This window comes from Siphateles boraxobius, unplaced genomic scaffold (assembly GCF_051911475.1).
Source record: "Siphateles boraxobius isolate OS27281-9 unplaced genomic scaffold, OSU_SipBor_1 130, whole genome shotgun sequence".
Classification (NCBI taxonomy): Eukaryota; Metazoa; Chordata; class Actinopteri; order Cypriniformes; family Leuciscidae; genus Siphateles; species Siphateles boraxobius.
This window is the reverse complement of record NW_027508734.1, coordinates 43,353,834-43,381,189: the sequence shown is the minus strand read 5'-3', so window position 1 is coordinate 43,381,189 and position 27,356 is coordinate 43,353,834. Positions and strand designations below refer to the sequence as shown.

Below are 27,356 nucleotides of genomic sequence, written 5' to 3'. Positions count from 1 at the left end.
ATTGGTACGAGCAGCTGACATCTCTGCGGTGGTACCAAGTCTGGGGGTCTCAGAGGTCCTACTGTCAGTTGCACTCCCTTTTACGGCGATGGCCATTTTGTGTGTTTGGGCCACACACTCTCAAGTGGTCACCAGTGATGCCTGCTCCACCGTGGTGGTCCTCAGCTGTGCTGTGGTGGTCTTCTGCTCCACAATGGGGAACTTCAGCCCTGTCTACTCTGGTGTGGTGGTCTTCTGCTCTGCTGTGAGGATCTTAAGTCCCATCAGTGCCACCCTGACCACTTGCACTGCCTGCTCCGCCCTACACTACCTCTGTCTCCAGTCCTTCCTCTATTCCATGGACCTGGCCCTCCGTCCCTTCCCCGTTCCACCTCCGCTCCTCCTTCCTCCTGGACTCTTGTGTCTCCGTTGTGGAACGTCTCTAATCCGCTTCTTAAAGGGGGGCAGGGGCATTGTCATGATCCCAGCCTGTCCTCCCCTGGTCTTTGTGGACTTTTATGTTATGTCCTGTTTTGTGCCATGTTTTGTAGTCCTATAGTTTTACTTGTTGATTAGTTCTTTGATTGTTCCCAAGTGTCTTGTTTGCCAATTACCCCTTGTGTACTTAAACCCCAGTGTTCATTGTGTTCCTTGTCGCGTCTTGTCCTACATGGATGTTATGTTTGGTGGACTCATTCTGCTCCCTGGTTCTCTTCTCTGTGTTGGTTTTGTCCATGCTTTCATGTTGTTTATGCCAAATTCTAACCCTATACCATCAGAATGTTGCAGCAGAGATCGAGATTCATCAGACCAGGCAATGTTTTTCCAATCTTCTAATGTCCAATTTTGGTGAGCCATGTGAATTGTAGCCTCAATTTCTTGTTCTTAGGTGACAGGAGTGGCACCCGGTGTGTTCTTCTGCTGCTGTAGCCCTTCTGCTTCAAAGTGTGACGTGTTGTGAGTTCAGAGATGCTCTTCTGTATACCTCAGTTGTAACAAGCGGATTTTTGAGTTATTGTGCCTTTGAATCCGCTCAAACCAGTCTGGCCATTCTCCTCTGACGTCTGGCATCAACAAGGTATTTTCATCACATGGTCATCACAGAACTGCTGCTCACTGGATATTTTCTCTTATTCATACTATTCTCTGTAAGCCCAGATTGCTGTGCATGAAAATCCCAGATCAGCAGTTTCTGAAATACTCACACCCGTCTGACACCAACAACCATGCCACGTTCAAAGTCACATAAATCACCTTTCCTCCCCGTTCTGATGCTCAGTTTGAACTTCAGCAGGTCGTCTTAATCATGTCTACATATCTAAAAGTATTCAGTTGCTGCCATGTGATTGGGTGATTAGATACTTGTGTTAACCAGCAGTTAATCAGATGTAACTTTAGTGGTCATATGCACAATATGAGTGTCACAATACAGAATACACAATATTAGTGTCACAATACAGAAGAAAATATTATGGCAACTTCTGTTTCATGTTGAATTTAGCTGTAAAAATTAGGGCTGTTGCAAGGTATTTAAACATTAACAAGCACTTTAAACAGAAGAAGTGTGGAAAAGCACTTTTTCTGTGTTTTCCAAGCTCAAACAGAAGAATGGTGCTAACAAAGTCCAAGATGGGTTTGATGCAGAACTGAACATGCATGAACTGATAAAATGTACACCTTCAGTGCAGTGTCAGTTTCTAAAGAGTCTGCCAAATAACTGTAAAAATGTTTTTGGTATGTGCATCTGCCTTTAAACGAGGAGAGTATAGGTCTATTCTATTGACAAAGAAAAAACAAACGTTATCAACTATAAGTGGTGTTGTTACTTTTCTCTGCGCTGGTCGTATAGACCCAATTGCATTCGTTTAAGAGACTTAAATTAGTTTATAAAGATATCAAATTTTACTATAGTTTACCAGAAGCCTTTCTTTGTAATTAAAATATTTAACAGTCTCGATTCCTGAGGTTTGAATGGGGTATTTGCGTTTCTGATGCGCCCTCTGGTGGAAGCTGCGTATCATTGGTTAATCGCAACATTTACATCCTGCTTGCTGTTTTTTGATATGCCAACTATTGAACGTTGAATTATGATTATTAGAATATGCTTCCAAAAACGCTTTCAAATACTGAAAACGCCACATCGATTCGCTATTTTTCTACATTAATCGCAGTTAATTGCAGGCAAACGTTATTTTCGTAAACAAAATCGTTTTTTTCGAGCAACAGAAGTTCAAGCGCGATAACAACGATAACAAAGATAAAAACGCGATAAAAACGATAACAAAGATATCCAAAACATTTGAATGCTGTTTTTTTTTTTTTACCACAGTAAAGGAACCGTACAACAACAGTAGTGTACAGTACGGCAGAAAAAAATAAAAGTGATGCGAAAGTACATGTAAAGCTGGCAGTTTTGTACCTGCTCCTGCTGTGTGTAGTGCGCATGCGCGCTGTGTGTGATTACAGATGGGATGTGGTGTGACTGTGAGTAGCTTTCAGACAGCGGGACTGCCTGCGGGACAGACCGCGAGGAGGACACCGGTCACGATCAGTGTCAAAGAGCCAGTCGCTGTCATCTTAACCGGACGACCGAGCCACATACATTTAGAGCGGTAAGACTCAAGACATTGTGGGAATTTCTGGAGTCGCCGCTTTATATTTAACCAGCTTTGGTGGAAGAAATAGGCGCGTGCGAGTGTCAGTTTATTTCTACTATTGTAATTTTGATTGACAGTGAGCTAGTCTGCGAATAATAACCCGTTTCAAATCAGTGGAATAAAACTGAAACTCATTTAAAACAAGTTTATAGAGAGATATTCGGTTTTTTATTGTCCTTAGGGAGCGGACAACCCTCGCGACAATAGTTTGCCAAATTCTTTAACACGTTCACTGTACAGATCATGCATTCACTTTATGTCTGCTATCCTGCTGTAAATACACTAACTTACATAGAACGTTAAATAAATCAAGCTATCTAAGTATAAAAGATCGGTGTAAAATAGAATATATAAAATAATATTTGACGGCGACTGCTGTCAACGATAAAGGGTGTGTCTATCTATCTGTCCTGAAAACAGCCGTACGTTAACGTTCTCCTAACGTGTCGTTCACACGAGCTCTGACCTGTCGACTCTCTCTTTACTTTTACTTTCAGTTTATGCGATTGATTATCTCGTTGTGCTACAGGTGTGTTGGCAAATAATACGGACATTTTTAACACGGATATAACACTTAGATTTAGATTAAAATGGATATGTAAAGGAAAGGATCGGTCACAACAAAATAGCTAATTAAGTTTTACTGTCTAGTTGTTAAATGCTCTTTAGAAAAATTATATTAGGCTAATTATCATACAACATGACATTGCTATCACTGTCATGTCAATTACCTGGAGCTTCATGGTTTAGTATGTTGTAGTAGAGTATGGCATTTATTACAGACATGATCATCTATAACTGTAGTGTGTTATTTATAATTCATATGTTTATAATATATGTATTTTATAATATATAAATGCACTAAACTGCAACTTAATCATTACAAATGTGTAATTACAAATATATTCAAATACGTTACATACAAGTCTCAATAGAAATTACGTTAAAGTATGTTTTAGTTTACATAAATGCTTGTCAGAACATTCAACTGTACACTTTAAACCATATTTCACAGACCATATAAGTAATTATGAAATTACATATAAATATCTAAGTTCTACTTAAGTGGTTAAAAAAACACAATTTGTTCAACTAGTTACATTTAATATGTGTAAAATATAATACATTTTCAATTAATTGCAATATGCTATTAAGTGTCTGAAAACGTCATATTCAGATCACACTTAAGTATATTCTTTTAAAGTGTATTATTTATGTAAAAAGTACTCCTTTTGGAAGTATGGTAAATTATTATTTTTTTCACAAGGGTTTAAATCTGGTCTCTATGTATACTTGCTGATTTAAACTGCCGGGGTCGGCTCTGACTCTTGCTTTCTTGAACGAGAGAATAAACAATGTGAATGTGATGATCCATTCATGCTGAGTAACTGTCTGGTTGTGGCCGGCTTGTCCTGAATACAATGTGCAATGCTCAATTCATTAGTCACATCAGCAATACCTCCATATCCATGTAAGAATAAAATGACATGAAATTACAATAGAATGGCAATTGCATGATCGTAATAGTCAATAGCCATTGGTTAGTTTGGACAAAAAAGACTTGATGCGGTTTACTCAAAAGAGTTTATCTGTTTGTCAGCGATCAGATAATGTCATTGTTGTCTAGTAGCTTTCTATGTGTTGGAGTCAATAACACTCTTCAGCATAGAGGAGATCAATGCAGGACTTAAAGCTCCTAAAACTCATAAATCCATTAACAGTCAAGTATGACCTCTGACCGGCTAGCCTCGTATGTTCTTCTAATGTGGCTTTTCAATGATCTGTTGGTGTGATTGTTTTATTGGTATCAAATGTAAATGTGCAGTACACAACCATTCAAAAGTTTGGGGTCATTTCAGTACAATATATTTTTTTGAAATAATTTAATACTTTAATTAAGAAAGGATGCATTACATTGATCAAAAGTGACTGCAAATAATTTTCTATTGGTACAAACAATTTCTATTGTGTATAAATGCTGTTCTTTTGAGCATCCTATTCATCAAAGAATCTTGAAAAAAAAATGATTACGGTTTCCATGAAAATAAGCAGCACAACTGTTTGCAAGATTGATGTAATAAGAAATGTTGCTTGAGCAGCAAATCAGCGTACTAGAATGATTCCTGCAGGATCATGTGACTGAAGACTGGAGAAATGAAGCTGAAAATTCAGCTTTGCCATTACAGGAATAAATTACATTTTAAAATATAGTAAAATAGAAAACAGTTTTAAATTGGCATAATATGTATGACATGTGTGTGATGGTAGCACTGCACGAAGAAAACGAAGAGGATGTAAACAACAATATTTATTAGACTACACAAAACTCAGGAAAACACGTGAAGTCAAAAAGCCGCAGCCCTTCGGACTCACTCAGTGTCTGAATTCATTCACTCGTTTTCATTCACTCCTTCAAGTGGACTATATTATTCGGGAAATGTAGGGAATAGTGAACGAGGGTACAGCTAGTAACTCAAACTAAGGCATAATCAGTAACTTAGGAAACAGAAAGGAATCACAGGAAGTAAATGGAAGGAGAACAGCAAATAAACAGTCCACAGAGCAAAATAAAACCCTAACAATTTCACAATATTGCTGTTTTTACTATATTTTATTTATCAAATAAATGCAGCATTGGTGAGCAAAAGAGGCTTCTTTAAAAAACAAAACAAAAAAAAAACATTAGGAAGTCTTACAGACCCCAAATCTTTGAATGGAGGTCTATCAAGACCAAATCCAACACTGACTTTTTATTGTTTTTAAGATGGCGGATGAAGAACTGGTGAAGAAGATGGTACGGGCGGTGCTCCAGTCCAGTAAGAGTGGGGTGTCACTGTCCGACCTGCAGGTTGAGTATAAAGACCTGACGGGTGAGCTCATACCATATAAACAGATGGGATATCCCACACTGGATGCCCTCCTGCACAGCATGCCTTTGGTCGTGAAACTGGATAAAGGGCAGTCTGGAGAGGTAAGACTCTCACTTACCTTTTCAAATTCACTAATTCAGCAGGTAATTGTGAATACTAAAATGTTAAATGGTTAAAAACCCATAGGTGGTGTGCCATGCTACCACTGGGAAGGAGATGACCCACAGTACTAAGTTTGCGGCCCGCCAGCGCACGGCAAAGAAGACCGGCCGACCTCAGATGGTGAACTGTCAGATGAGAGTCAAACTTGCAGCTCCTCTTGTACTGAACGGTGAGACTCGCATCAGTTTAGTTTATTCCAACGGTGGACCGACGCAACACTTCTTGTATTTGTTTTACTTTAAAGTACATTATAAATCATTACGTTAGAATAATCTTTTGTCATGCTTATTTACGGTACATTTATATTTATACATTTATATTTCAGTACACTTATTTTGACTGTCATACTAAAGTACTTGATTATAACTGTAGTGTGTTATTCAATTAAGTTAACATATTTTAAATGTACTAAATTGCAACTCAATCATTACAAATGTGTGATTACAAATGTATTTAAAATACATGACATAAAGTATATTAAGTTTTTTTTTGTTTATATTTGAGTTTACAGTTTGTTGCACAATTGCGGCTGTAGACGCATCACTTCTTTTAATGTGTTAACCAGAAGACATATAGAGGACATCATCTAATGTCCTGTGCATCTTGTGTCTTTTTTGGTTGTGCATATGGCCTATTTAAACTCCTCTGAGGATGTGAGCACGGTTCTGGGTGTACTAAGAATAAAGCGCTGCATTAGATCATTCAGATCTAACAGTTTGCAACTGTTCTGGGAACTGCAAACTCACAGTCAGCTCTGGCATTTTCAAACTCACGCTGTCCCTTGATCAGTTGCTTGCCATGATACAGCAGAAAGCCGGCATCTGTATTGACCTAGAGAGAAGGAGAGAGATAGAGGGAGGTCTGGAGACTGCGGTGTTGTGGAGAGGTACAACAGAGCCTGCGTGGCTGTTCAGGGGAGGATTGCCTGAAACGGTTTCTTTTTTGTTTTTTTGATCTGTTATTTAATGACTCAACTGCCACTGCTGTGGTGATGCTCTGCCTGGTTCTCTCTTCTTAGCTCATTGTCCGCTGTCTTGTAGAAACTATCAGCCTGTGGAATCTCAGGAGGGCTGTAGACAGTGATAAAGGTGTTAAATTGCTGCCACCTCTCCATGCTAGGCCAGTTGGACGTCTCGCACTTTTAGAAAGCAGTCAGCTGGAAGGTATGATGTCATTCTGTTACAGTCAGGTTAGTGGTATGATGTCATGCTGAATGTGTATATGAGACAATATGGGTTTTAAGTCATAGTCTCCGGTTGACTGATATTATGTAAATGTACTGTTGTTGCATTCCATATGCTTTGTTTTCAAGAATGTATATAGAGGAGAGTAATATTTTTGTTTCATGTCCTAATTTCTAGTTTCCAGAAACTTCATGGTTCTTTTGTTGTAGAATGTGCAGAGTAATACCTTAGATTATCTGATAAAGTGCACTGATTGTTTGTAAAGCACACTGACATATGTTTGCTCTTGCTTAAAATGCTGTTTGATTTAAAGGTATCAGTTAGATTTAAGCTCAAGTGACATAGCTGATGTTTTTATAGTTGGCGTAGGCTAATGATTTTTAAAGGGATATTTCACCCCAAAATTGAAAAATCTGTTATAGTTTAATCTCATATTGTTCCCAATATGTAATGTATGATTTTCTTCCACGAAACACAAATGAGAAATGGAGCACAAAAGGAGCAAAAGCACCATAAAAGTGGTTCATATAATTCATGCACAATGTTCCAAGTCTTTTGAAGCTATATTACAGTTTTTGTAACAAACAGACAGATATCTAAGCCATAATTCACTGAAAATCTTGACATTCACCTGACATATCTCTCCTTTATGAGAGAAGCAGTAATATCTGATTCGTGAACAGTTTTTTCTTTTTAGTTCTTTGGATTTTTTTCAGTGAATCCATTGAACTGGTTCACTAAACCAGCATGAATTGGACTGATAGTTTCAGGTTACACTTCTATCACCCATTGGAGGAGAAGATTTTGCATCCAATGTAAACAGTGTGATGATATCCTGTAATAATACTGTCCACGTGAGAAAGGATGCTTTAATGGTGGTTCAGTATGTTGACAGAAATTGTTATTACAAGCAGGAAAAGACACTAAGGAGACAGTTTCTATCATACACTGTAAATGGGTCACAGGACACTCAAATTTTTTCATAATTCTGTATTGTGGATGCTGCCTAATAGACCCAAAACTATGTGTATTCATTTGAGCTATGATTATATTTTGTATAATACTTTTTTGATTTAGATATATATTGTTTCATCTCTTTCATAGCAAAGCCAAGGACATCTCTGAGACAGCCCGATCATCGAGGACGTGGGGGACGAGGTGGAAGTCATGGAGGGGGTCATGGAGACACTCGCACAGGAAGCATGAGGGACGCCCAGCCTGATGGGAAAGGCGGCAGACCCCACAATACACCCCCAAACACACCCACAAGAAAACCCTCCCTTCCTTCAGAAAGGTAAAAAACTCAAAAGAAAAAAAAGCCTGTCAATTGGTGTTGATAGGTGAAACTTGGGTATATTTTAGCAAGATTAAGAGATACATTCATGTGTAAGGAATTAGAAATAAAAATGAAAATTCATATATTGAAAGATTCATGTACAGCTGATACTTTCTTACAAACCCCCCCCCCCAAAACATGAGCAGCATTTTGCTGAGCAGGAAGCTGAGAATACAAATCAAGTCCTAATGAGTAAACAGAAATGCCAAGCTCTTTATTTCTTCACAGACTCTTAATATTTCCAGTTAAGCAACTGGATGTCTCTAGCCGTTGATGCTGTCTGATTTAATTGGCAATAACAGAGCATTTCAGCATTTCAATGTTGTCTGAACCCAGTGCTTGTTCAGCAATCGAATGGAGGGTGTTGTGTGTGTCTGTGTGTGTGTGTGTGTGAGATCACTTCAGCCAAAAATCATTGAGAGCAAACAACTGACCTCACTCTTTAGAATTGTGTTCTGTATCGCTTACTGTGGCACACACACAATGGCTGTGAGGGTACAGACGAGGGTGGCAGAGTTAAGCGTGTGTACTGGAGTTTGTTAATCCTCCCTCCATTCTCTCACAGATTAGCCATTCTAAACCAGTCCACAATGAATCAGCACTTTCCTTTTGGTACAGAGTGAGGGGTATTTTGGTTCATCTGACACCTAGAATCATATGCAATAAGACCTCCACACTCCTGCTTTATCACGCTGCAGCACTTTGCCAAAATGTCTGCTTTTCACCATTGTATTTGCTGCTGTCCGTTGAGTTTATGAAAACTGTTCTAGGCTATTGTACTGTATTCGGCCGACCAATTAATTAACTATTAGGAGGATAACCAAGCAATAATGAAGTATTAAGAAGCAAATTTTGTATTCACTAAGTAATATTTGCTATAATAGTATTATTTCTGTAACATAAATATATTTTGCATTATTTTCCTCTCATAGCTTTTAAAGGGATAGTTCACAAAAAAACAACAAAAAAATGTTCATGTCATTCCAAAGCTTAGCGACTAAAGTTGTATGTAATATATGTATTGAGGGGTGGCATTTAAGATATTCTTGATATATCTTTAAGATATAAAGTCTTGTATACATCACCAGAGAGAAATCTGTCATTTAATAGGAAGATTGAGTTAAGATATTTCCATTTAACATTAAGAGGTAATTATTTTTTTTTAAATTAAACACACAAAGGATGAGTCATTCACAATAGCCAATTTCCATCCACTTTTGCATCCACTGTTTTGTTATCGCCAAAGTTAAAAAATATTTTTGTTAAATCTGCTGTCTTCAGCCTGTTTCCATCCAATTGGCCCTTTACCAATAAAATGGTGTGCACAATGAAGTCATCCCTAAAGAAATAGAATTGTTGCATAAGTTTTGTTTGTATCGCGAAAAAAAATCTGCCCTTGAGTCATTATCATACATAATTAAGCGTATATCGCATTATATTGTGTCTTTCGCACCGCAAATATTTTGCAAAATGCAAAGAGTGATGAGACAATTGAAATTCGCCAGTTTACCGAAGATTGAACGTAAGCCTTGAACATGCAGTCAAGCCAGTCACATTTTCACGTGTCTGAAAACGCATGTATTCAAATCATTCAAGCCAAAAAAAGTTATTCGTTCTGGTTTCAGACTATAATAACATCAAATCGATCAAAAACATCAATTTTTTTTTCCGTCAGAGACAGATGCAGCTGTAACCTAACTTTTTATTTGTGTAGGCCTACATTATATTTAACTTTTTTAAATGGTATAGCCTAGAGCTGCCGTCTTAACAATTCTAAAAATTATTTAGAGCTTTTTGGATTCAACCTACTTTATTTTTCTTTACATTTATTTGAGATAAAATTAAAATGCTAAAATTATATTACATATTATTAAATGAAATTAATAAATACAATTATTTTATTAACAAGTGTTATGTTTGTGATTTTCATTTGTCAAGTAGCCAGATCTTGCCCATGAAATCGTGATGCAGATTTACAAGGCACTATATTTTCCTCATCCATTTTGAAACAAAACTTTATTATATATTATTCAATTTTATACATACAATTATTTTTATTAACAATTGTCATGTTTTCATACTTTGTTATAACGACTATTTATATCAATACTTGATCAAGCAATATTCAGAAACGGATGTAGTTAGCTATTATTTTTCTGATTAACTTTTTTTAGATTATAAAAACAGACAAAATTACAAAAAAAGGAAGAATGATGTTTGAGAGGTAACATGTCTTAATCTTACCAATAGTAATTAAATAATTTAATATACAATTTAATTATATGAATATAATAGATTTAATGCACCTTACGGTGCTTCAACGGGAGCAACGCCAGGAACACAGACGCTGTATAGGCTAATTATGTCATGTGACACCATATTTATTTGCGTTAAAGCCCTTTTTTTCAACAAAAAAAGTGTTTACAAACTAGTTTTTTGTGACATTTGAAGTATCTACATAGAATTTATACGCTAAACTTAGACAGAAAAAGATTGTGTTGACATTTGAAAAATTGTATAGATAGAGAGAGAGTGAGAGAGAGAGGGAGAGCTGGGTTATTTTTGTCCACGTAATTGGGTCTGAATCGGGTTCTTGGCTGTTTTATAATATTGGATACACTCCCTCAACAAATGAAATCTTGGGGGTAAGATACTAAAAGACCGCTTACACAAAGAACGATAAGGATAACTATATAAGTGTCCACACCAGAGGACGCTATCCTTATGTTTATTCTAAGCGTGGTCTGCAGTTTAGCTCTTTAAAGCATGATGGATTTTGATTGGCTGTCAATATTTTTATTGACGATATCATTGGCATTACATTACATTGGCATTTATCATTGGCATTACATTGGCTGTCAATATTTTTATTGTTCATCAACTGGAAAAAATCGAAAACGATTTTGATATCATGGTAATGCCAGTGATATCGTTCCTCTCTGCCGTTATATTGTGGTGTGGACTCTGCTATTCTTTTATATTTTGAAAGATTTTTAGAACTATATCTTTATCGTTATAGTTATCGTCATTGGTGTGAACGGGCCTTAAGTTATAATCTTGCAGTATACAAGTATATAACCGTTATCGTATATAATCATTCCAAAAGGGCATCTTTTATCAACAAATGTATATTTTACATATATTACTGTTCTATAATCTCTTGGTTTTTTTTCTAGATCAGACAAAAGGATGACCCTTCCTTCCAGATTTCAGAAAGAAGTCCATTCCCATCTCTCCCGAAATCCACAGCAGAGCAATGGTGAGTATACGTTGGGTGGAAAAGTGTTAAATACGCAGACCACCTAAACATTCTTATCTACAAGAAGCTCCTTTAAAGGTTACAATTATACTGGAGTCCATAGCAACTTCCTCTCCCAGAAAACATTCCAGGCATGTGATGTTCATTAAGGATGAAAAGAAAACAGTCATTTTCTGTCTCAAGCATGAAAAAGTGGCTGCTGTTACACAGAGGGACATCGCAGGTCAACATACATTCAGTTCTGAAATCTGAAGTTGCTCTTAGTTATATCTTAAAGCGATGGTTCACCCAGAAAAAATACCATTTTATGTGCAGGAATACGACTTGATAAATAGACTTTATTGGGGGGAATTCACTGCACATTCATTCAGCAATAAAAATGTAAAGCATCTGATTATAGTTTTAGTTTATAGTTTGTCAATTCAGAATTGTTACTAAGCTGCAACATTTATGTTATTGATATTTCTAGCTCCTTCTAACCTGAATGAAAACACAACTCCAGCAAAACCCAGACTGCCTCATTCTGCGCCTTACAGTCCCAAGTTGGTGCAGTCCCGTCTTAAAGAGGTTCTTAACAAGCACAGCAATGGCCTCTGGGTATCCAAGCTGCCTCAGCTTTATCGAGAACATTATAAACAAGATCTACCCAGCGAAGCCCTTAAAGATCTGGAAAATTGGACTCACATTTGTACTGTAAGTTTATAGATATATCCTGATTAGCCCAAGTCTGTCTGATGCCTTTAGGGCACATTAGTTAGCATTATGTATTAATTGTGGAATTAAAGGGATCAAGTCATGAGAATCTGTTTATGAAATTGTAAAAAATTGTAACTTTCAAAGCGTAAAATGTCTTCGCCAGTTCAAAAACACTATGTATTAACTAAAGGCGTTTTCACTCCTGAGTTGTTTGGAGTGCTCGTTTCAGAACTTGGCATGTTTTCGCCCTTCCCTTCGTTTGTTTAGGAATATTTAACGCGGCAATCACACTTCGATCCACACTAAAATAATCAGTTAAAGATCACCCGAACAAGATAGTCTCGTTCTGATTTAAAACAAGTTTGGTGCAGTTCTCTTGTAGTGACAAAGCAATCCAACTCAACAGACTAACCAAACAAGCTTTATGCATTATGTAATAAAAACGGCAGTGTCTAATTCTGTGGGTGAGCTCATTACTGAGCACATTACTGCTTCATCTTAAAATGTCCAATACGGGTGAAGAATGCAAGAATGTTGTCCTGACAAAGCCCTAATTTCTGCTTTAACTGATAAATTATATATGATATGAATATTAGTGTGGGAATCAAGGCTTATTTACATTTATACTGTATATGTGAATATGTAATGACAGCTAGTCTGAGCTAATATGTCAGTCCATCTTGGACAGTCTAGAATAGTTTTGCTTACATGTGACATGCATAAACACATTTTGAGACACTCTGAAATGTTGCTTTAAACATAACATGTAAACCGAATAAAGGAGACAGTGCACAGCAAACTATCTACAGGTCTGAAAACGTCCTGAGACTCAAACACATCCAAACCCAGCGTTTCTTTGTTCTGTTGTTGATCCCGGCCAGGGCTCCAGACTAACTTTTTTCATTAGTAGCACAGTTGCCCGCAACTGAAAATTTTAGGGGCACACACCGTAAATCAACATGCTGTCCAAATATTCACATTTCTACTAATTTCCACTGTATTACTAATAAAAATCTTTGATAATAGATGCAGAAATTACAATGTGCTGTTTCAAATTCAGTGTCACATTTTATTGTGCACTTTCGAAGATGCAACAACAAGGTAAACCGACAGCACCATCGCTGTCATGTCGGTACAAATAGGAAAAAAATATACCATACATTCAGAATAAAAAAAGTGCTAAGTAACAAAGTACTTAGTAACCTTTCGGTCATTTCATAGTTACAAACAATACTGCCTGCACTGTCAGCAAACTTCGTGTTCCCCGCAGTTTTGGGGTAGCGACTGCAACATTTGCAGTTCATGGAGTTCGTCTCCTTACAGTAACGTTACCTCAACAAGCTGAATTCTCGCAGCCAGTCTTCCCTAAAATGGTGAGTTTGGGCCTTTTTCGCCACACAAACGTCTGAATCACCATCCGACTGTGACACTGTAGACTCTGGCACTGGCACACTAGCCGCAGGTCGGAAGAACGAGTCAATAGTTCGCTTGCTCATTGATCAGAGGCACATAGATGGTTGTGATATTTTTCTCCGTCTCCTTCCCACAGACATTTACGCGCGCTCGATTATCTGAAGGACCCTCCCCCTCCACACATTATCCTCTTACAGTGGCCTTTCCCTATTCTTCTCACACTCATTGGCCTGCCACACATTCTGGATTCATTGACGTGCCCCTTCCGAGTTTAACGTGTAAAAAAAAAAAGGGGGGGGGGGGCAAATTTACTGGTCGCACATGTGCGTCTGGATGTAAAGTTCAGTCGCACACTCTCAAATTTTGGTGGCAAAATGCGACCATTTGGTCGCAGTCTGGAGCCCTGCTGGCTGTGTTTAGCACTTACAGCTCTACACATTTTGGGTCGGAGAGAGAATGGAAAAAGGTCAGGAAAAATAAATTGACTATTTCGGCTCAAAAAGCTCAACTAACATTATAAGAAAAACTAACACAAAATAAAGGATACATTAATTATAATAAATTAGCTCCGCTTAGTTAGTCCTCGGAATAATGATGCTGTCTTTTTGTTTGGTTTATAGGTTGAGAAACCATGCAGCAGCAAACCTCAAGAGTTGCTTCTGTACCCTGCTAAAGAAACTGGCCAGATTACCCCACATAGTGCTGCTACACCCTCCACACATGACAAATCCCCATCCCATCACAAAAAACCTCAGATTCAAAGACCATCTTCCACCTCCAAATCAAGCTCTCCGGCGTCCCCCAAGGCTCTATCCGCGGACCTCAAGCAGAAGCTTGGAGAGCTGATCTTGAAATACAGCAGTGGTCTGTGGGCCCACGCTCTGCCTAAACTATATCAGGACACATATAAATGTAAGCTACCAGAGTTTGTGCTGGACCACCTCACTCTGCTTTCAGACATATGCACGATTGACTACCCCATGCCAGACAACCCCAAAAGGGCAATTCTGTATGCAAAAGTATTGGAGGATGAGAACCGTAACCAGTCGGGATTGTCTGGCTCAGAGACGAAAGAGACAACAGAGCTCTGTATGAGCAGCCAGACTGTTCCCCCTCTTGTCATCCCTAGAGAGGAGAACCCTTCTGTCCTGGTGGTTGAAGCAAGTGACACAAACAGCGTCATTCTTAGGTGCGTTTTAAGGTCACAATCCTCAAGCAGCTAATGAGAGCTGTGACCCTTGTCATGCCTTGATAAACCTTATATAGAACTAGAAAAGAGATGCCATTGTTACAAATTTTGCATTTTGCCAGTAAACAGAGTGCCACAGTTTGGTACCTCAAAAAAAAAAAAAAATAAATTTCTCTGCTTCAAATCAAATTGGTAATAAAGTTTCGATTAATCTCAGAAGAGGTTGGATTGGATCAGAGCTTAGAATTTTTGGAAAACCTGGGAGACAAAAATATGTTAGAGAACTGTAAAAGTTGGCGGCCACTGTTGTACTTGCTGTTGTAAAGTGTGTGTGTGTGGGTGTGGGTGTGTTTGTATGTAGGTACATAGGTGAAGGTTACTCCAAAGCGCAAGAGAAGTTAGAAGATGAAATGAGAGAGTTCTATGGGCAGGACAACACCAAAATGGTTCTGACCTCACCATTACCAGGTCAGCTGACTGCTGCACGTGCTGAGGAAGAGGAGGAGATCATCCGGGCACAAGTGTGTGAGGCCATAGCCGACAAGGTCAAGGTGGGTTATTGAAGATCATACATGAGTATTGGAGTATAGTGTAGTGGTTCTCAACCTTTTTAACTCCACGGCTTCCTACTGTCCAAGACAATATTCAGAGGACCCCCACATAAGACATTATTGGTATTTCTGCGGTAATGACAAAGCTGCTTGTTTTCAAATAATTTCCATGACTTCCAGGTCTAAAAGTCATACTTTTAAAATTCTGAGAGACAGTTGTTGAGGTATTTCGTCTTGATTTTGTTTTACCTTTTATTAAAATCTTGTTTTTGTCTTATTAAAAATAATTTTTAGCTATCTAGTGGCCCCCTTGAAAGTTTGCTGAGCCCCCCTAGTGGGCCCCGGTCCCCTGGTTGAGAACCAATGCTGCCATTTACAGTGAATTGTTATGGTTTTCTGGTTAAGAACTGAGGCTGTTTTGATCTGTGAGAAATTTGTGTAATATCTTTGTCATAAATAAGGTAATGCTCTGTTAATAATTATTACTGCACTTGTATGTTGATGTATAAACAGGTGTACTACGTGGATTATGGCTTTTCCGAAGTCATCAGCAAGAGCAAACTATTTGAGTTACATAAAAAGTTTTATAGATTGCCTTTCCAAGCCACCAAATGTAAACTGGCAGGTAAGATTTGCATTCAGAAATCCCTGTGACAAAATAGTTTCACATTTGATGTCAAATGTTGCCGTTATATTAATGTTTCAGGCCTGGAGTCATTCAGTCATGAGCAGGCAGTACTGAAGAGGTTTGAGTCCATGGCCACTGGCAAGATCTTATTGGCTGAGATATTAGAGCGCGAGGAAGTGCCTCTGGTGGTGTTGTATGACACATCACAAGATGATGATATCAACATCAATGCTGCCTGTATGAGAGCTCTGCAAGACAGATCCTTAGAGAGTCCCTTAAAGGTAACCAAAAATAGAAGTGTTTGATATTACAATCAATGAAACCCTCTTATCCAAAATATACTGTCCTGGCACCATGGGACAGATGTCAAGGTACCTCAAGAGTACCATGGTAGTGCGAAGGTAGCATGTGCAAAAAGCTTGAAAATATCGTCATACAGTGCTTATACTTGTATAGTACTTATACCAATTATATCAGCACTTTTGGAAAGACATTAGTACGATTTTTGATGTTTTTGAAAGAAGTCTCTTATGCTCACCGAGGCTGCATTTATTTGATCAAAACAGTAATATTTTGAAATATTATTACAATTTTATACATTTAAAATAAAATGTATTCCTATGATACATTTACATTTATGCATTTAGCGGACAAATTTATCCAAAGCAAATTCCAAATATTTCAAAGCAATTCATTAAAAAGCCAACAATAATAGACACAATGCCTTACACATACACAATGTCCGGTTTATTAGACAACTAGATTGGGAAGGAAACTAGAGAATGCAGAAAAGGGAAATTGTGTGTGTGTGTGTGTGTGTGTGTGTGTGTGTGTGTGTGTGTGTGTGTGTGTGTGTGTGTGTGTGTGTGTGTGTGTGTGTGTGTGTGTGTGTGTGTGTGTGTGTGTCCTTTTCAGCATCCTTACTCCAGTCTTCACTGTCACATGATCCTTCAGAAATCATTCTAACATTCTGATGTGGTGCTCAAGAAACATCTTATTATTTATCTATGTTGAAAACATTGTGCTGCTTAATATTTTTATGAAAACCGTGATCATTTTTTTTTCTTTTACATTCTACTTTTGTAACATTACAAATGTCTATACTGTCACTTTTTAGCAATTTAATGCAACTTTGCTGAATAAATTATTAAGTATTCATTTATATTAATTAGTATTAGTTTCTTTCATAATCGTACCCAAGTCAATTTATATTTTTGGGCTTTTGACATAAATAACATATACCGGTATTCATATTCTGTCGTAGGTGAACAGTGCCTATATGAATGTGAGTGTGACCAGCGTTTGTTCAGATGGGACGATCTACTGTCAGGTGCCCTCCAGAGGCCTGACTAAACTCAACGAAATTCTGGAGAAGACTGAAAACTACTTCCATTCCCAGGTAACACAATTGCAAAAAGCATAATCTCAATATGTGTAGCTTCAAATATGTTCCTAGGGACTTCTTCAGAGGAGGCCAAAATAGACAGATTGGGATTATGGGATTAGCAGGCGTCAAGTACCTAATCCCTAGTAAATAGTTTCCTGCTGGCACAGATTGTTTGATAGAACGCCTAACAATGTATATATCAAATTGTTTTAAATAGTAATTGTTCATTTTTATGATATGTATCCTCCTGTTGTATGGCAGACATACTCGCGTATCTTTTTCCCTTTGTAAGGTCACATCAGAGTCACTGGTTTCACGGCCTTTCTGTGGCAAAAACTGTTTGGCTCAATATAAAGGCAAATGGTCCCGGGTGGAGGTGAGTCTGTCAATTCAAGAGTTAAGACATTTTCTTTTAACAGGACCAGAGTATAAAACATTGACTTAAAATAGTTAATGGCTACTGCAATTCTGTAAGTAAATTTCACTGTAAATGGAATTGTTCCCTCATGAATCAGGAATGCTGCTTTCACATTGTGTCGGAATTACTGACATTGTGAGATGACAATTCAGAGATTTAGCTGACTCAGAATTTCTTTTAATTTTTATGTTGCCACTCATAATGCCAAAATGGTTCTGTGTGTGGCTTTGTTGGTAATGACATCAAAATGCTGCATTAGTGCATGAATTAATCTCTTGTACTACCTTTCAAATATTTGGGGTCAGTAAGATTTTTTTAAAGAAAATTATACATAATTCAACTAATTATTATCAATAATAATGGTTCCTATTATCAAAGAATCCTGACAGTATGTATCATGGTTATCCCTAAAATATTGATAATAAACAACATTGATAATAATAAGAAATGTTTCTCAATTTATTCATGCACCAAATCAGCATATTATAATGATTTCTGAAGGATCATGTGACGCTGAAGACTGGAGTAATGATGCTGAAAATACAGCTTTGATCACAGGAATACATTTCATTTTAAAAGAAAAGAAAATAGAAAACAGTTTTTTTTATTGTAAAACATATTTCACAAAACTGTTCAAATGGAAAGCAGTTATTTGAAATAAGATTTCACAATGTTAACTTATTTACTGTAGTTTTTATCAAATAAATGCAGCCTTGAGGACCATAGGAGACTTTTAAAAACATTAAAAAATCTTACTGACCCTAAACTTTTGGGCAGTTCTGTATATATTATACACAATAAAAATGACATATCAAACATAAAAATAGCAAACTACTAATCTTTTAATTATTGAAGCCACAATAATTTTGTTAGTTGTTGCTTGATGGCGTAATGGTCAAGCGAGAGAAGTTCATTAAATTATGAGTTTCCTACCTGTAATTATGAGTTTGACAAAGACAAAGTCAGTGATCTCCTGACTATAGTAATTCCAACATATTGTGATTGTGAGATCAGCTTAAATTTAAATTCACTAAATCATTGTCTGGTTCCTTTATTGAAAATTATAATTATTGTTGAAATAATCTGAGCTGATCTCTTTAAACTTCTCACAAATATCATTCCTGATGTGTCCATACTATAACTGTGTCCACTGTGGTTTTGTCCCAGATAACTAACCTGCATGGCAGCCGGGTGCTGGACATCTTGTTTGTGGATGTAGGCGTCCAAGCGTCTGTAGAGGTCATTGAGTTGAGAGAGATCCCCCCTTCTGTACTGCGTGACCTCATATCCACCCCGAGCCAGGTCAGACAACAGCTAATGACGTCAAAGAGAAGTTAACAAGTGTAGTGGTTTGTGCCAGCAGTTTTGGGTCATTTTTAGTTTCATTTGAATTAAGTGCCTGAAGGAGAGTAGCTTGTTTGTAATACAACAGTAATTTTGTATTTTAAAAGGATATTTGACCTTCAAATTTCATCATTTACACACTCATTTACTCGTGTCGTTCCGAAATATGACTTTATGTTCGACAGAATGTCCAGACTGCTTTTTTCTCATATTATCCACGGCTGTCCATGAACAGCATTCACTTTCATTGTATGAAAAAATAGCAGCATAGACATTTTTCTATAAATATATAACGAGAACAAAGAAGCCAAACTGGTTTGGAGCAAAATGAGGGTGAGTAAAAGATGACAGAATAGTAATTTTTTAGATTTTTTTTTTTTTAAGATAAAATACATATCAAATATATGCTACATCGCGTATATAGCTGTATACTTGTAAATACAGATCAGCGCATATTCTTAAATATCAGTGAACATATGCATAAATACAAACAAGAAAAAACAACAACAGAACAACAAAGCCAAACAGGTGAGGTGTACCATTCCTATAACAATTACTGTTTACTTAGTTGAGGATGTCTTTACGTTCTTTATATATCAACCACTTTTCCCAGTCCATTTTAAAAGCACTCTTTTTCATCTTTAGAATATATGTAAGTTCTTCCATAACCAGGATTTCTTCAGTAATTTCCAAAACCATTGTTTACACATCAAAGTAGTATCTTTAAGCCAGTTCCTAGTTATAGTTTTTTTGCAAGCCACAAGTAGAATCTTACATAAATACGAATTGTAATTTTGAGTGAACTTCTAGTTGAATTATTATGTAAACTTGTTTGTCTGCCTCTTTCCCTATGTGTGTCCCTCTTCAGGCACTGAAGTGTTGTTTGGCAGATCTGCCTGTGGGTGGAGGCTCATGGACTCCTGATGCTGTGCAGTGGCTGAAAGACACGGTTCTCCACTGCAGTGACTGTAGTTTGAAGGCCAGTTAAATGCTAACGCTGCTCTGTTTTCACATTTGCATTTCATCTCACTTTATTTGCACTTAAGATACAAGCATAAAACTGAGGCAAATTCCAGTAAAGAAAAAATGTGTTAAATAAAAAGTGGAAAAGGTTTCAAGCTACTTTTACAAAGTACTTTCCCAGAAAACAAAAGAAACAAGATGTATAGAAATTATAGAAAAAACATATATATATATATATATATATATATATACATACTATTATAGCATTTAATTTGAATGTCTTTTTTCATATTTTCAGTTTTAATTTGTTTAAATTTTTAAGTTCTAAAATCTCCCTGATCTAATTTATTTTATCTATCATTTTTATTCATTTTTCATTTGTTATATATATATATATATATATAGCTTTAATATTTTTATTTATTTTAGTTTTATTTCATTTTAGTACTTGAACTTAAACATATTTATTTCAGTTAGTTCCCATGGCAACATTTCAAATTTTTGTTGAATTTTTTAAGTTTTAAAATGTCCCTGTGGTCTAAATCCAGCTTTTAAATGTTGTTTAAATGTCTATGAGGTGTTTTTAAAATGCTTTAAGACAAACCATGTGCAAAATAATAAGTCAGCACCATTGCTGAGTATTTTCTCCTTAAAACTTCGGTGAACCAAAGACATTCTCAAAAACGCGGTTTGAAATCGCTGTTGTTTCTGACGCCACAAACTATCTTCTTTTAACCAATCACGTCAACGTGTGATCGTCAACGAGTGGATCTCTGAGCTGGTGTGAGAGGCGGGGCTAATTTGCATATTCATAGAACCGTGTATACTAAATGAGGCAAGGGTGTATAGTATATTCAAGCTATTTTAAGGCATCAATAATTTTTGTTTAAATATGTCATATTGATGATCAAAGATTAGTTTTAAATGATACAATTATAGACTACAGGGGGACTTTAAGTATCTAATATTTCTATTTTGTTTCTATTTCAGCTTTATTCTAATTACATAAAAAATATTTGTAATGGTTTTAGTTAACAATAACAACACTGACATGAAGAGATATGTAAGTGTGTTACTGCATTCATGACGTATGGAAGCTTCCGCCACAGAATTAAAAAAATGAAAAGATAATTGCAACTTTTTGGGATTTATAAAGTCAAAATTGCGAGAAGAATCGAAGAATATCTCACAAATATCTTGCTAATCTGACTTTATGACTCGCAATTGCGAGAAAAAAAAAGATATTTGTGAGAATAACAGTCGCAATTACCTTTTTTATTTTTTATTCAGTGGCGGAGACAAGCAGCTCATGAACCAGGAACCTTGACTAAATTTAGGATTAGCAATTTGAAGATGATGGTTTGTTGTGTTTAAGGCTGTATAATATATCCGGACGCTATGACACCCAAAAAAACAGCAGAAAAGAAGCACTAAAAACACTTCATGCTTTTTTTTCTAGATCACAAAAGTGGATGAGAACAAACGTCTCGCTCATGTTTATCTTTTCACAAGCAAGAACTTCATTGACACAAGCTGCAGTTTAAACCAACAGTTGGCCGACTCTGATCTGTGGAACCACCAGAAGGATGTTTTCTTAAGCAGCCGAGGGCCTTCAAAAGCCCTTAACGCCCTGACAATCCATGCCGCCATCCAAACCTCCAGCCTCAGCACTGATAAAGCCTCACACACACCCAAGAAGATTTCATCACCACTGGGGAGCCAGGGCACACCTCCAGGCTCTCCGCCTAAACAGCTGGCTCTTCCACCACTGCTGGAGTTGCCTGAGATTGGGCAGAATATGGATGTGTTTGTTTCAGTGGCGTGCCATCCTGGCCACTTTGTGCTACAGCCATGGCAGGATATGTTCAAACTGGTGGTTTTGATGGGGGAGATGATTCTGTGTTATAATAAGATGGAGGAGAAACCGTTTAAAGTGGAGAAGAACCAGGTTTGCGCTGCCAAGGTGGAAAACAAGTAAGTGTCTGCATTTCTGTGTGCGTCTAGGCCAGGGGTGTCCGGTCCTGCTCCTGAAGGGCAACTTTCCTGCAGAGTTCCTACATATATGCCTGAAAGTTTCTAGTGATCCTGGTTTGAGTGTATTTAAATTGGCATGAAACGGAACCTACAATAGTCTTTTATCGCGTTAAACGGCTTCTCGAAACTTGATTTGATTTGACAGGAATTGTTTGGATTGTTGGACCATTGTGGTCTGCTATTGCTGTGATGTCATGTGAGTTACAGTTTGTTTCGCCCTCACGGCAGTAGTAAAACACATCATCAGGGTAGAGAAATCGTAGGAAGAGGGAGTCGAAGTTAACTTGTTAAACGATTACTAGGGCACATGAATAAAAAAGAAAAGAAAGATGTGCATGGATAAATCATTTATAATAAATTCTGCAATATTACATAAAAACTGTCAGTTTTGATTTCATGGTGATTTTAATTTGGGTTAGAGCTAAACTGCCCTAGGGTGGAAACCCCTGGTTGAGGTAGACTACCAGTAGGGGTGGGCGATATCTCGATATTTAAAATATATCGAGATATTTTTTAAACACGATATGGATTTTGACATATCGTATATATCGATATATTGTTTATTTAATTCTGATTTCGCCGCTTTGTCTTCTCTGCGCTGTGCTCGCCCCCGCCTCCTTGCTTTTGTTCCCCCTCCCCTCGCGTGTTGTCTCATTCAACATGGCGGCGCCCGCAACTAGCCCGGAGGCTACAGAACTCGTCTAAAAAGATCGTCTTAAATGCTGTCTTACATGCACTTCTTAAGGCACACACGCACACTAGCAAACACACGCAAGGTCTCTCGCTCTCTGTCCATCTCTGGCTTGCGCGCGCTACACGGTGCTCTCTCCCTATCTGCCGTGCGCACGCTACACGGTTTGAACCATGGTTTGAACATTCACACAGCCTTTCGAAAACGATACATTTCCCGGCACATGTTATTAAAAAGGATGACAATCCCGGTAAAACGGGACAGGTGGCAATTATTTTTGTATACAGCAATTAATTTGTATACAATTATTATTTTTGTATACAGGGATTTTTTTTTTAAATGTCGCAGAAGCACTTTGGACTACATGAACTGCCTACCTCTTTGCACTCCAATAAAAAAAAAGACTGTGTTATTTGGCATATTTGTTTTTGCATTAGTTTTTGTTGGGTTATTTTTCCTGTAAAGATATCGAGATATATATCGTATATCGAGATATAGCAAAATATATCGAGATATATTTTTTGCTCCATATCGCCCAGCCCTAACTACCAGCATAAAGTCTGATGTAAACCCTGCGCAGAGAGACACAAGGTATTTCAAGTGTTTTGTGAGGTCATGTGACCACTCATCCTCTGTTTCATTTTGCAGCTGGTACCGTGTATTGGTGAAAGGAGTTCTGACCAATGGTCTGGTCTCAGTGTTTCAGCTGGACTATGGCAAACACGAGCTGGTGAACGGCACCCAGCTCCGGCCCCTCACCCAGGAGTTCTGCCAGCTCCCCTTCCAGGCCATCACTGCTCAGCTGGCTGGTACACTTCATTTCCTGTCACTTCATTTCTCTTTCATTTACTGAAAAGGCTGTTTTAGACTTCTAATTCATCAGCTCTCAAAACCCATCATCCATTCAGAAGAGACTTTTTTTCTATTATCCCATGCAGTTCTTCTAAGTGTTCCTTCAACAATATTCAATAAGCTCTAATGATGAGAAAAGGCTATGTGTGTGTGTGTCTATATACTCGCACTCGTTAAAATGCTTCAATAACAACAACCGATACCATGCAGCATGTGTATATAGTGTTTGTGTCCAGACAAAGAAACTCAGACAACAGAGTGTAATGGGGATAAAAGAGAAGACTGTCTATGAAGTAAATGTATCTAATTAGTGGTATATTAATTATTAAACAAAATATAGTAACGCCTATATAGCTGTGGAGCTGCTAAGCGAAAAACTTGCGGTGGATTGAATGTGCAGCGGCACAGACGTTGAGTGAATTCCTTTTTCACAGACATCAGTGGAAAGTTTGTAGTTCGGTTGGATTTGTAAATGGCAAAGAAAGTCAAACGATGCATGTATTACTAATGTTAATTGACGAGAGAGAGAGAGAGAGAGAGAGAGAGAGAGTGAGAGAGAGAGAGAGAGAGAGAGAGAGAGAGGGAGAGAGAGAGAGAGATAGAGAGTGAGAGAGAGAGAGAGGGAGAGAGAGAGAGAGAGAGAGAGAGAGAGAGGGAGAGAGAGAGGGAGAGAGAGAGAGAGTGAGAGAGAGAGAGAGGGAGAGAGAGAGAGAGAGAGAGAGAGAGAGAGAGAGAGAGAGAGGGAGAGAGAGAGAGAGAGAGAGAGAGAGAGAGGGAGAGAGAGAGGGAGAGAGAGAGAGAGTGAGAGAGAGAGAGAGAGAGAGAGGGAGAGAGAGAGAGAGAGAGAGAGAGAGAGAGGGAGGTAGGGCACTTCTGTTTAATGCTCTTGGTCGCTGATCGTTAGATAAACAGTGAAAGTAACAGAAGCTCATACAATACATTTTAGCAGGCTTAATTAAGCATGAAAACAACTGAAGGAAATATATATTTACTAAGCAAGTTAAGCCAACTAAAATTATTCATCTTTACCCAATAATATATTTAAAAATTGCAAATGCAGTGAAAATACAGGTATCGTTATTGGCAAGTACCAGAAATGAAAGTATTGTATCGGACTCGTTCTGGAAAAGTAGTATCGGTGCATCACTAATATATATATATATATATATATATATATATATATATATATTTTTTTTTTTTTTTTCCGCAAAGACACATTAAATTGATCATTAGTGTCAGTAAAGACATTTATGTTACAGCACATTTCTATCTTTAAAAAAATGCTGTCGTTTGAACTGAAATAAATCACCAAATCAGCATAGCATATTATTATGTTTTCTAAGGAATCATGTGTTTTCGATCACATCACATTGATAACATCACATTGATCACATCATCAATTTTTATAGTATTCTAGTTAAAAGAAATGCAGTCTTGGTGAGACTTCTTCAAAAACATTAAAAGATCATACTGACCCCAAACTACAGTATTCAACTAGAGTATATAAATAATAATAAAAAGTTAGTTTTCAAAAGTGTAATAAAGCTAGTTTCTTTTAAACTGAATGAGTGAAATACGATACCTGGCAGGATAAAAGGAGCCAAAGGAGAACACTAGAAGGAGAAAGGGAATTGCTAGATAGTTGACTGAGTATAAGTTTGTGTTTTCCTAATTCAGGTCACTTACCAAAGTACTTAACAGACTGTGTGCTGTTTGGACTATCACTCCTGTTTCCAAAGAGGCTTGTCAAAGTCCCTGACTCATATGAGCTGCATGCATGATAGGAATCTTGAAAGAGCTCACATCAGAACTGCTCCTTGTTTTCATGCATCTATTTCAACTATGACTTTTTGCATTCTGTTATGTAACAAAACCAAAGTGCAGTAGATCTAAAAGTGTGTCTGATCTTTCCAGGTGTGAAACCCAGGCAGTGGTCCGAGGAAGCCTCTATTGTGTTCAGGAACCACGTTGAGAAGAAGCCCCTGGTAGCTCAGCTGGAATCGGTGCAGGAGGCGTCACAGCCCTGGGACCGTAAGGTGGTGATCTTCTTGGTGGACACTTCACAAGAAGAACGGGACATTTGGCTGCATGACATTATGGCTGAACTCACTGATGAAATGACCAACGCATCGTAGAAACCCTGGTCAAACTTTAGAGTGTTCTTGAAAGGTTCTTGTATGGTTGTTCATTAGTATGCTATAGATTAAAGGTTTATTTTTCCAAATGTGACTTGGACGCAGATCTGCGCAAGCAAAGTTGAGTTGAAAGGTTAAACTTTTAGACAGAAGTATTGCAATTTATAGCAACTCGAGTGTTAAACTAGCAGGCTAGCAGCACCTTTTCATGCTCTTCGCTAGCAGTGTTAACTCTGGTGAGAGAGTAGGTAATGCACTCCATAGGCTATTGCCTTTAACACAAAATAGCTGTGGAGATCCATCGTCAGTGAATTCGCTTTCATATTCTATGGGACCTAAAGTTAAATCATGATCACTACAGCTGTACCCAATCCTGATGCGATCAATCATTTTTCATAATGTATTTGAAAACTGTGTGAATACATTATGTAACTTTGACTGTCCAGATGATGTGCTATGTGGAGGCATGCTTCATGCTTTTAAGTATAGCATGTTACAAAGCTTGCAGATTACTACTTTATGGTCCAAAAGAGACTAACAATGCACAGTGCTCAAACTTGCACAAGGCTGATAGTGTCATTTCCAAAACTGTTTACATGAAGAAGATTTTTGGAGTCTATAATAGTGTAAAATGCAAGAGGAACGGCACAAGCCGTCCACCCTAGACGTATGTGTTTGTGCTCTGGTTTTAGCATTATTTATTTAGCTTTTATTTTAATTGTGTCTTACTAATAGTATTGTGAAGGCATGGAATGTTTGGGGTTTGCTGCAATGTGACCATCCAATGTATTTAAGGTACTTTAATAGTAATGGCATAGTTTTATTACCTGAATATGAGTTAGACTTGAAAGCTAAACCATTGTTGGCATGTAGAATTTCACCTGTGTTTTAACTATGTTTTACTGTGTTTTCCACTTTTAACTTTAACAGTTAAAAGTGGAAAAATCACTGGTTGTAGCCCTATATTTAAATTTAATAGATTTTCTTTACCTTAAAAGTCAACATGAAATCAAAATTGAACCAATTTTCTTTATTAATATACCTTTTTGGTCTTATTGTGAATAAATAAAAAATATCTTTGCAATCTTTCATCAAAATTAAATAGCTTGGGGTGGGCGATATGGCAAAAAATACATGTGTGTGTGTGTGTGTGTGTGTGTGTGTGTGTATATATATATATATATATATATATATATATATATATATATATATATATATATATATATATATATACATTTATTTATAAATATATTTTTGTTATGGCGATCTTATCACGATTCTTTTTCATGTTGGTTTTAAGATGGTTCTGCAAGTTACTGAACAGTACAGCCAAACTAATTTCCCTATTTAAAATAGCCTTACAAGGTAACAAAATCACAGACAATTTAGGCCATAAGGGGTGGGCGATACGGCCAAAATATGATTTAACTTTATTTTATTTTTTGTTTAATTATTAAAAATAAGAATAAATATGCAACAAATAACAGGACATACAAATGAAATAAACAGTAGGCCTACTTTTACAGACTTCACTGTATGAATTAAATGATTCTTATTAAAGCTGCTAAAGTTATTCAGTCAAGAGCAGTGAGTGATTTCCTCGTTGTC

General features: G+C 37.2%; 1 protein-coding gene across 2 annotated transcripts; it reads left to right on the top strand.

Annotated features, from left to right (window-relative positions):
- Nucleotides 1–1,991: 1,991 nt before the first annotated feature.
- On the top strand, nucleotides 1,992–26,832 carry tdrd7b (tudor domain containing 7 b). 2 transcript variants are annotated; one of them, XM_077229539.1, is made up of 18 exons: nucleotides 2,442–2,591; nucleotides 5,401–5,607; nucleotides 5,693–5,837; nucleotides 6,709–6,831; nucleotides 7,957–8,146; nucleotides 11,365–11,447; nucleotides 11,917–12,140; nucleotides 14,177–14,745; nucleotides 15,107–15,296; nucleotides 15,810–15,921; nucleotides 16,003–16,205; nucleotides 17,189–17,323; nucleotides 17,604–17,687; nucleotides 18,897–19,031; nucleotides 19,942–20,052; nucleotides 21,496–22,010; nucleotides 23,410–23,570; nucleotides 25,528–26,832. In XM_077229539.1, the coding sequence occupies exons 2-18, from the start codon at nucleotides 5,401–5,403 to the stop codon at nucleotides 25,746–25,748; spliced, it is 3,408 nt and encodes a 1,135-aa protein (XP_077085654.1). In that variant the 5' UTR covers nucleotides 2,442–2,591; the 3' UTR covers nucleotides 25,749–26,832. The 2 variants fall into 2 exon arrangements, with proteins under 2 accessions (XP_077085655.1, XP_077085654.1); XM_077229540.1 differs by lacking the exon at nucleotides 6,709–6,831 and having other exon boundaries at nucleotides 1,992–2,591.
- Nucleotides 26,833–27,356: the final 524 nt, after the last annotated feature.